Source organism: Aptenodytes forsteri, unplaced genomic scaffold (assembly GCF_000699145.1).
Source record: "Aptenodytes forsteri isolate BGI_AS27 unplaced genomic scaffold, ASM69914v1 Scaffold174, whole genome shotgun sequence".
NCBI classification, from domain to species: domain Eukaryota; kingdom Metazoa; phylum Chordata; class Aves; order Sphenisciformes; family Spheniscidae; genus Aptenodytes; species Aptenodytes forsteri.
This window is the reverse complement of record NW_008794603.1, coordinates 524,038-534,998: the sequence shown is the minus strand read 5'-3', so window position 1 is coordinate 534,998 and position 10,961 is coordinate 524,038. Positions and strand designations below refer to the sequence as shown.

The window sequence follows — 10,961 nt, the reverse complement described above, 5'->3', positions numbered from 1 at the left end:
GGCTGTCCTGTGGTCAAGCCAAGTGAAGATTTTTTTCAGTTACGCTACTTTCACTTCCCTAAGTCAGGAATCAGTATATAAGCCAGTAAATTTTGGTTACTTAGCGCAAACCATAAAGGGATTCATGGATCATTAACCAAAGACGGCCTCAATTTCAAGCCTCCTTGTTGAATGCAGCAGGTATGGTGGTGCTGGGTAAAAACCAAGCTCAGAATTTCCAGGTGAGAGCATCCGAAATGTCCAGCCGGGTCAGGATGCTGGCCTGCCTGCTACCCGCGTCTTAACAGTTGTTAGACGACACTGCTTAGAGAGTGTCTAACCCGTGGTGCGAAGCGCTGCCCTGGCATCCACAGGCTAGATTTGCTTGGGAACCTGTGTGCCTTAGCATCTGTTTGTGGATCAGTGGCCCATGAACTTGTTTAAATTCCTTTTTATCTGCCTCCACTAACTGTTGTGGCAACAGATTCCAGATTTTACATTATCTGCTGTGTAAAGGAGGTGTGTTCATTTGTGTTAAGCAGGTTTAAGGGTTATGTCTCTTAAGCACAGAGCATACAGAATGTTAAGCATGTGTGTGACAGTACAAAAATAACATAAAGGTAAGTACATAAGTTCCAGGACTGAAAAATTAAGTTGTGCAACGTAGAATTCTTCACATATGTCTCTGGCTTTTATGCTTAGTAGGGAAGGAGGCTTCAGACATCCAATATATGTCACTTTTGCTTCTAAAGGTACAACATTTGCATTTAAAAATTCTTTTAGCCGAACACAGCTTCTGGTATTCCATTCTGGTATTCTATTCTGCTGCAAATAAACCCTAATACACGTAACGCTGTAATTTTTTTCCTGTTCCCTCAGGTTTCAATGGATTTAACAAGTCCCCAGCTACCTTTAGAAGATAATGGTTTTGTAAGTATTTCCTGATGTGCTACCTGGAAAAATTTCTATTTAACAATAGTATCTCTGAATGAAGGTGTTTGCTTGGACTGCTAGGACAGTGCTTCTGAAACTTCTCTCACCTTCTTCCATCCTTTAATAATTTGGACATTGTCATTCCCGCCTCCTGTTCCCACAGGGAGAGTCCCATTCCAAAGCGTCTGCATTACAGATTCTGTTAGAATTTTCCTGTCCTACCTCGCTTGCTCATCTGTCTCTGTGGAGGTTTCTTAGGGGAATTTCCTTTTTCCTGGCACCTCTCTTGATTCGGTTCTTGCAGTGCGGCAAGTAGTTTGGATGGGACTTTCCCTGGGATTTCTGGTGTTTTCTTTGTTATTTTTTTCTTTCTTTCTTTCAGGTTGAAAACTGTTATCTTGGACCATTTTTCAGTAAAAACCAGGCATTCTTTCTTACCAGCTTCCAGCTGTGGCACATGCATCCTTCTGCTTTCCTGCACTCAATCCCTTGACTGAAGGAATTTTTTTCTGGTTTTAAGTTATACTCAGATGGGGATTTCCCTGTTGCTTTAATAGGCATCTGAAACTGGACAAAGTAGTGGAAAAAAATAGTTTATATTTTATTGTTTTTAGGAAATACCCAGCATTACCAGGAGAATTGACAAGATTATCTAATTTAGACCTTTTCCATGCCTAAATTTCATGGTTCACATTCAAGTTTTATGTAATCTTAAGTAAAAGGGAGGGATTGTTTCAGCAGGTCTCTTTGGATTTTTTTTCCTGTTCTGCAGAATATTGCAGCCATAGAAACAAAACAGAACAGCGAAGATTTTCTCTCTTTTTGGGCTTTAGCCAGTTGTCGTTTTCCTGTGCTTGTGAACTTCTGCCCTGAGGTACTTAAATTCTGAAATGCTGCTTTTATCACCTTCCTCCTGCTTGATGTTACCTTTTATTGTCCAATCTCCCTGAGCTTGGAAGCATCCCATTTTGAATTTTTTTTCTCATTAGACCTGTATATTCTTTATACATTCTCTTAGAGGAACTGTTGAGAAAGTATATCGATAAACATTTGTGGGTTTGAGGGGCTTAGTTCCCTGTGGAAGAACATAGAGACAACTTGCTTTTATTATTTATCAAAATATTAGCCTGTGAATATTTTCAGTTGGACAGTTAGCAAATAATGATTACCAACCAGGATCCATTTTCTTTGATTTTTGTCCCGTCCAGCCATTAAAATAGTTCAACGATTTGGCCTAAGTGTCTGAATGCATTTTTTAAAAATGATGTGGTATATGCTATCCTCTGGCATGCAGATTCTAGGAAGATTTAACTACGAAATACGATCGGTCTCTCAAAATGTTTGACTCACCACATATCTTGCCTGTATAATTGGAGAAGAACAGCAAATGGGCACACAGGCAAAATACATTGGACTTTCATTAGTGGACATACCGTTGAAAACTACCATGGCAAAATGCATCATCCAACTGCAGAGGGTTTATTCTTTTTTTTATTTTGAAGACTCATTTGAATTGTTTGGTGTGCCTCAGTTATTGCCTAATGGAAAGGAAAACCTGTGTGTGCCTCTTCTTTTCTCTCCAGAATATGACAACCCTTGACCCTTTTGGCTCATCAAAAGATGAGATGGAAGGACTTAAAGAAGAACTGAAGAAATGGAAGGCAAGTTCTGTAAAGCACATAGAATCGTGGAAATTAGCTGAAAGATACTTGGAAGACCTTTAGTCCATCCTTCTAAAACCAAATCAACTCTCCCCCAATTATAACATGTTTGTCTGACTTGTTCTCTATTCTTCAAGGGTACATGCTTGTGTTGATCTCAGTGGTAACTAGGCTTTTAAGTCTAAGAGCAGTATTTATCCAAAGTGTTAAAAATAAATAAATATAAAGGGCTTGCTTAAGGTTTTGTTTGTTCCTGTGGAAGAAAAAAAAATTAAAAATCTTTTTCTTTTCACTATCCAGGAAAGAGTTGAAAAAGCTGAAAAAACAAAAGCTGACCTTCTTCTCTGTAAATTAAGTGCTGATGAAGAGCATGTTAAAGCAGAGGAGGAGCTGATAAAGCTAAAGGACCTTCAAGAGAAACAGCATAAGGACTTTATTAGGTCTAGGGACACCCATGAGGTATGGAGAAGGCTTACTCATAGCTGTTAGTATTTGGGGAGTTGTGAAGGAGGTGTTGGTTAGAGAGAATAAGAGTAACATTTCCTTTTCAGTTTAAACAGCTTTACCGGTTTGCAGACTGTATGACTAGGATGTTCTACACATAGTTTTTCTGTGGCAGATTAAGAACCAGTGCAATAAAGTAAGTCTTATGGTAATGTTGGAAGAGTGAAGGCAAAACTGAGACCTATTTTGTATAGAAGATGAAGACTGGCAAAACCAGTCTTCCTCTTCCAAGATTCTCTAACAGATGAGTTTGTTTTGTGTGATGCAGATAAAATTGAATGGGTTGATTCCACTGCTTTGTCTATTCCCAGCCCGTCTTATAAGACGTTACAGCACCCAAGGGATTAGCCTTTCTTAAGTGACAGTGAGCTGGGCAAGAGCCAGAACCTGTTTGAAGAGGGCTCTTCTTTCTAGAACTAATTGGTTCTAGAACTAATTGGTTCATTACCTCAGTGTGCCAGGTGCAGTTGTTGGTACAGTAATAGGATAAGTGTCCATAGGCTGTCAAGGAGGTGGTTTCAGTGAAGTTTTGTTTGGCTTGTAAATCACCGATGAGAAATTACGGCTTCAATATTACAAGCTATTAAAATATAATTAATAGGTTAAGTATCTTCAGGTTGGCGTGAGATTTTCTGAAAGTTGGTTTTGGTTCTCCAATCATAAATGTTTGGATTTTATAGCCAGAAGAGGTCATTATCATCATCTGGCTTTTGTTTTACGTTATCTTCAGCTGATGGGAACTGGTCTAAATGTCTCGAGTGGTTAATGACTTTAAAGGAGCCATCTTCTAATTGTGTATGGCTGGAGTTGACTACGTCTGCTGTGTTTCCTTCTCATTCTGTTGTGTTCCCTGTCCAGGAAATACTGGATTTAGTTACGTGGGCTTTATGCCCATTTAGGATTCATTGGTGTGGAGGAAGTATGTAGCAGATAGGAGGTAGAAGAGGTGTTCCCTCTTCCTTGCTGAAGAAGTATAAAGAGGGAAGGGTAGGAGTGTGTCAGAGACCGTCCTCACCTGGTAAACTTTTCAGAAAAGGGAGTAACAGTTCCTAGGATCACACGCGGTACAAAAAATAAAATGTTTGTGTGTTGACATAGGCTCTGATCTTGCATGTATAAGGAACTGACATAACTATGGAAAGTGCTGTGCAATTTGTGGTACGCTGTATGTGCTTGGAAACACTAACGCCTCGTTTCAAAAACCCTCTTACTGTAGTTTACTTTGACTGAAACTGCTCCTTGGCAAGTGAATTTACCTTGCGGATAGTTAAAGCTATGCAAAAAATGTATCGCGTGTGGCTGTCATGTAGAATAATTAAAAGTTGAAACAGTTTCTAATGTCTACAGATTTTGCTGAAATATATTTTTGTCTTCTGTGTGTTTAATTTTGCATTTAATACTTTTTGGGCTGTAGAGAGAACTCTGTGTACTAAACCAAGGAAACACTGAGCTGAAGAGAGAGATTGAAAAGCTTAAAGAAGACCTTGCAGAATGTAGTTCAGCGCTTTCGCGGGATGGTCAGGTAAAGTTTGAAATATTTTGCAATTTGTCTTTGGGAAGGGCGCGTTTTTATTTTGTCAGGTCTAGACCGTTGGGGCCAGTTGTTCAGCATTTGAACCTCTGCTGATTTCAATATAAAACATAGCTTGAAGTTTTATTTTCTTTCTTTACCTGGCAAGATAATGTGAAGCAGGCTAAGGGTATGGAAACAAATACAAGTATGTGAGATATTGAAAACATGAGAAGAATGAAGACAAGCAGAAAATTATTAAATAGAAGACACTGGAATAAAAAATACACATAGCATTAGTAATTTTCAAGTACTCTCATTTTATATTTCGTGGGCAAGAGGATGGAAGAAAGGGAATAAGTCCATTATATGGCAAACGTAGCGTTTATTTTAGGCTATATTGAGCTTGACTTGATTATAGTCTCTCTCGTGTTACTCCAAATCAGAAATAACTCAACCTGCAGCCAGATAAATATTAGTGATACTAAACAGATTAAACTCAGGATCCAAAGTGTCTTTTGGTGAACCTGCTGCAGATTCTAAGGTGTTTAGAAATTGGAACTGCTCTTGTGGAAATGTCAGCTTTTAAAAACCTGTTTTCATTCCAAATTGGAACAAAACCAAGTATTTTGGGGAATTTACAGAAAAATGAAAACTCTGATTGTTTCTTGTTTATAGAGAGATTGAAACTCTATCCAAGTGTTACCTTGTTTAATGTTAATGATATTACAATGTTAGCTTTAGCTTTCTAAATTACATTTCTAAGTTTAGGAGATGTCAATTAAGTCCAGCCTCCTAAACTTCCTATGCAGTCATTGGACAGGGCAAGGCTCCTCTAGGAGGAGACTCAGTGTGAGCAGGGGCCTACACCCAGCGTCTGAATTATCTTTAGGAAGAGTGTCTCTCTTCCCACTGGCAGTAGAGGGAATGGAAAGAAAGCAGGCTCATAGATAGGACGCTGGTTTTGAAGATAGGTGGCAGGAATGCTTTAATTACTCTGGTTATTTTATCTTGACACAAACGTTTTTTTCTTCTACACAGGGTTTTATTTTGAAATAGTTACGTAAAGGGGAAAAAAGAGTTATCTGAAACTCCCTCAAGTCTATCAAAGCAGCCTTTCCTAACCAACATTTTCATAAACAGTTTTAATCTATCCTAGTTATAAAATACTTGGATATTCTCATCTGTTTTACTAAGATGGCAACATACAAGGCTGTTTATTAGCAGACTTCCCATTGCTGTAGAGCAGTGATGCAATTAGGTAAAATAAATGGCAACACAAGTGACTCTGGTACTTGCATTTTGCAAATTTTAGATACCAAAAGTATTCTACTTCCGCAGGTGGAAATCCCTGTGGACTTCAACTGAATTTTTATTGTGTAAAGTCAGGTTTAAGTTCCAAGTTAATCAAAGGGAAAAAAAAACCCACCTCATTGACAAAAATCCCAGGAATACACAAGTACTACTAGTCAGTTCAGTTAGAAGAGTTATACCTGTTTTACCAGCCATGACTTCAATCTGCTTGACTGTTAAACTTTAAAAAAACAAAATACATGTAGCACTTCAAGGAAAAACAACCATTCATTTTTCTGTTCTGCAATAAATGACAGAAATGATTTTTTTTTTCCTATCTTGATTCTAAAATATTAGATTAAAAGAAAGGTAGTAGAAATGAAAATGAAGTTCACTTACATGGAAGACGTGAAGGATGATTATCCAGATACGAATACTCACTGTGTTTTTGGTGTAACTACAAAAATCCCGTTCACACTGAGTCAAAACCAGGCACTGCTCACTTTTGAAGATGAAGAAGGTATGATGCATATTTTAAGCATAAAATTATTGTCTCTGATGTACTTCATTGCCAAAGGGAAAAGATTTACATAAACATTTTGGGGAAAAAAATCAACAACAGCCAAAGAAAGAATACACAGAGAACCTTTCACTGTTATGATACCAACCAGTAGAAGAAAATTCTTGCAAGCACTGTGCATGTTCTGTTGGATTACCAGATTTCTGCTCTCAGCTAATACAAACAATACTTGGTGTTTGAAACTGGGAATACGCTTCTACCTCACCGAGTATTGTCAAGAATGATTCAAAATGTTTTGACAGCAGAATTTGATTATTTTCTTTACACTGGGCAGTACCTTATTCTGACAGCAGTTATGTTGGTTAAGGGTACGGATCAGATGACGGGTAGATCTGAGACGACAGAGGGATGGTGCAGTCTGTAACTTGCCTGCTTCCCACTGAGATGCTTGCTGTTTGGCCAGCCTGGTGCCTGCCTGCAAGGAGCCTGCAGGCAGCCTGGCTGGGACTGCTTGGTGGGTAACTCAAGTTACGCAAGTATATTGCAGATACAAAGCTAGTGTCCAATTCATTTCTTTCAGCTAAAATCTAACATTGCTAATAGGCATCCTCTGCACCTGGTAGTGATGTGGTTTTCATCCAAGGATATTTTAAATTAAATATGAGAAGTCTAGTATTAATATTTGATACAGTGAGAGCATCTTTTGACAGCATAAAGATTCTACTGTTCTATACTAGTCTAAAGATAGTATAATATTTTACCTGTTGCCTATAACCGGTGAGATTTTATGGAAATAGACATGCCTGAAGACATGGGTAGTGGGATCTGGTTGCCTAACTGTTACTTATTTCTCCTTTATTGTTGCAAAAGGAGATTTTGCTTAAGAGACTGCGGAATAGTTTTGGTTTTGTAATGATTAAACAAGGCTTTTCATATCTGAAAACTTATGATTTTCCTTAGTTGCCCAGAGACTGATAAAAATGGGTAAGCATACTGTGAACCTGGACAACAAAGTAGCAGACGTGACAGTGAAGCCTTTTACACTTGAAATGGGAATCAGATTTGAGGTAATTAACTGAAATATGAAACTATAAAGATAGGAATTTGCAGTACTTAAAAAGCTTTAGGTTCAGGGTTTTGGGTGTTTTCAGTCACGAAGTGCACAAAAAATTTATTCTTTTAGCTCCATGTCACTATTTCTGGAAAGAAGATCAACATTTCAGAAATACCTGAGCTATTAATTCCTGAAGACTGGATGAGAGACAAATTAGAGCTGAATTTCTACAAATCTGAACAGGGAGGAGGAGGAGAAGTAGAAAATGTGAACTATGACAAGCGGTCTAGAACAGCTGTTATTACGTTCCTCAGACCTGGAGGTATAGTATGTAATATTTTGTTAGCTAGATGTACAGGCCATATTGTCCATTCTGTGTTACATTCCGTTCCGTATTACATTCTGTGTTAACTTAACCACTGAATGTAGCAAATTCTTCCCACGGAGAGTTAAGTAGATGAGGAAAAGATGTGGGTTCACTCACACGTCTGTAAATAAAGCGGTATTTCATCATATTCCTTTTTGATCAAACATGTCCTGATACGTAGTTTGTGAGCTTTATTTCTTTCTTTGACAAAAGTCTATTTTTTCTTTGCATTGCTAGACACTTAATATTGCAAAAAGAAAATTGGGAAAACGTGTTTGATTTTAGCTCTTGTTTCACAACAATGAAGTTAGACAGGCATTCAGATTGCCCAACTGTATGAAATTCTATGAAGATCAGTGGAGCCGCATCCATTTAGAGCAGCTGCTTTAGATTTATTTCAGAAACTTTTGTGAGTATTTAATGATTTCGCTTTTTTGGAAATGCCAAATAAACCTTTTTCAAAATGCATATGAAGAATCTACAAGTGTGCTATCATATATTAGTTTCTAAATCCATAGAAGAAAGATTAGTCTCTTCTTTGATATGCTTACAAAATGCATTTTAGATTGTATTTCTCTTACTCCTCTTTTTCTCATTCTCCATTACAGCAGCTAACAGCTTTGTGAGATGTACTAAATATCCTTTCTTTGTAAATGGAAGGTGCTATTTGCTTTCTGTGTCCCCAAACACCGACGTACACTTGGAAAAGTTTCAGGTAAAAGAATCTAGTCCAGGCTAACCCCTAAATAGAACAGACACATGGGAAATACGAGATACGGGCAGAATTTTCAGTTCTGAGGACTGCAGAAGCTTTTGCATGCACTTCGTGAAACTTAAGAGCAAGTGTGGGTCTGCAATATGCAGCTCTGCTGATAATCTTCTGTTTTGCAGTGTGAAAGTTATGATTTGTTTTAAAAGGGTGTGCGTGTCTTTCCTTGATCAAATTATATCATTACTTACCATAATGTCTGTGCTAGACGGGAGGCAGATACTGAATTGTTTGTGAAGTCGGTTAATAGTAGACACAACAATGTTTTTCCGAGTCACAAAGAACTGTCATACTCATCCCTAATGAGAGGCCTTGTTGATAGTCGCAGCAGAGACCCTTGTTGTTCCATGAAACATTTGCTCATTCATATTTTTTTTTCATTCATTCATTCAACCCAAATGACTTCTTTTCCTGTAACACTAGTCTGCTTGCTCATCATATTCTCACTGACATTGTCTTTTACCTTGTATGAATAGACTGTAATCAAGTCAGTATTGTGTATAATCAGACCTTTATAAATTAAATTAAAGCAGTGACTAGAGTGTGTGCATTTATGAGATAAAACAGCATTCTTTGCAGGTCGTGTATCATCTATTGCCGTGGATTTTTATGGAGTGATGCTGTCTAGAGTCATCAGAGATCCCCAGATCCAGTGTGTGTGTGCATTAAGGAGCGTAGGACACACCAGTTAAGGAGGCTAGGTGCACTGCCTATTGAACTCGGCAGTGTGCGATGGAGTCCAGAACTCCTGCTGTTTTCAGTGACAGAAATACACCACGCTGTCCAAAGTCTTAAAATGTAATCAAAGATCCTAGCTGTATCTGATCAAGGATATGTTTATTTCCAGTATTTGTCAGTTCCTTTAGATGTGCATGCAACAGCTGATGTGTAATGCAAGTTTGTTTTGCTTTCCTCAATAGCTCTATCGTGGGATTTCTAAGAAGACCATTCTGTTGCAAGGAATTAAAGAGACGGAAGAGGATGAGGAAAGTATACAGGACATGATTGAAATTCATTTTCAGAAGCCTAGTAATAGTGGTGGGGAAATAGAGAAAATCAAGTATGTATCAAAAGGAATAGCGTGTGTTTGTTTTGAAGAGGATACTTAGAATGCTGTATAGGAAGTTGTAGATCGAACTCATGAAGTTCTGAGGTTTTGCTTCATCAGAGGCATAGGAAGTGTCCTGGTTTATGCAGATAAGTGCTTTAATGTTGTGAAATTTATATTTGAAAAAGAGGAGCTACCTGGCTTTCTGATTTGTGTAACGGCACATACTTTGTGTAGAAATTCAGCAAAACTCACTGCTTGGTGTTCCAGAGGTTCCCGATTGAAGTAATAGAAAAAGCCTTTACCAGCACTTGAAACTTAATGTAAGATTGCTTTCTGCAAATTTGCAGGTTTTGTATTTTGCAAATTTTAGATCGGTCACATACTCCAAAGTGGGATAAATCTATTCCTTCTTACATTTTGGTTACAAAAGCCGTATGTAATCCCAACCAAAAGCGTCTTCACAGACCTGCTTTTTTAAAGTGCCATAGCTTCAGAAGGTAGCTCTGACAGAACTCCAGTCCTGCTGAGGTTGCTGTGTGCCACCATAACTCAAACACCTGAAAGCAGTTATCCTGTAATTTCATAAAATATGCGTTGTCAAATTAGTGATAAAATTAAAATAGGAAAAGGGAAAGGGAGAGTGCAAAAACACCACAGATTTACTCAAGAAATCGCACCTTATAAGAAATGCCATAGCAGTAATACTGCTTTTAGCTGTCGAAACGCTGTTACTTCTCCTAGGATCCGCTGCAAATTCTGCTGAGCCTCTGATAAGTTAATAGCCTGGTTTATTGTTTGGTTTTAATATTTGTTTCTACAATTACATTTTTCCTCATTTTTGTTCATGATTTTGCTTACTTTAAAATATTACAGTTAAGAATTGAGATGATTCTTTATCTAAAACAGATTGCTTTGTAACAACGCTGGTGTAACAGTCTGTTTTGCTGCGTGTGACTGGCCGGGTGGCTGGCTCTGGGAGGCAGTTCTTCTTCCAGTTCTCATTCTAAAAGATCTTTGAAATAAAATGGAAGTGCAAAGTCAGAGGAGGATTTATTTTCCAAGGAGGAATGTTTTTTCCTTTTCTGCTGTCGTCCTTTTTATTCGCTACCCTTGGGGGCTGAAATGGTTTGGCAACAATAACCTTCACTTCAAAGTAGTGTTACCGTAAGTCGGCAGATGAAGAACTCTCTAAGGCTCAGTCTGGAGTTTTAGAAAGCAGGCATTCTTTATTGTGGCGCCGGGTGCAAGGTGGAATTTCCACAAATCAAGCACACCTATGTCGAGATCACCGTTACATTTATACACAAGAATTACAAGGTA

The 10,961-nt window shown here is 38.1% G+C and overlaps 1 protein-coding gene across 2 annotated transcripts; it reads left to right on the top strand.

The window, feature by feature from the left end:
- Positions 1-116: 116 nt before the first annotated feature.
- Positions 117-10,687, top strand: NMI (N-myc and STAT interactor). Of its 2 annotated transcripts, XM_009273098.2 has the most exons (10): positions 117-180; positions 859-909; positions 2,496-2,573; positions 2,874-3,032; positions 4,492-4,599; positions 6,238-6,400; positions 7,361-7,467; positions 7,584-7,776; positions 8,430-8,536; positions 9,511-10,687. In XM_009273098.2, the coding sequence occupies exons 1-10, from the start codon at positions 172-174 to the stop codon at positions 9,697-9,699; spliced, it is 1,164 nt and encodes a 387-aa protein (XP_009271373.2). In that variant the 5' UTR covers positions 117-171; the 3' UTR covers positions 9,700-10,687. The 2 variants fall into 2 exon arrangements, with proteins under 2 accessions (XP_009271373.2, XP_009271375.1); XM_009273100.2 differs by lacking the exon at positions 117-180 and having other exon boundaries at positions 899-973.
- Positions 10,688-10,961: the final 274 nt, after the last annotated feature.

What these genes read in the sequence shown, in the direction of transcription:
- NMI (XM_009273098.2), top strand. An exon ending in AAGAACTGAAGAAATGGAAG is followed by an intron (nt 2,574 to 2,873) that starts GCAAGTTCTGTA and finishes TTCACTATCCAG; the next exon opens with GAAAGAGTTGAAAAAGCTGA. An exon ending in CACTTTTGAAGATGAAGAAG is followed by an intron (nt 6,401 to 7,360) that starts GTATGATGCATA and finishes GATTTTCCTTAG; the next exon opens with TTGCCCAGAGACTGATAAAA.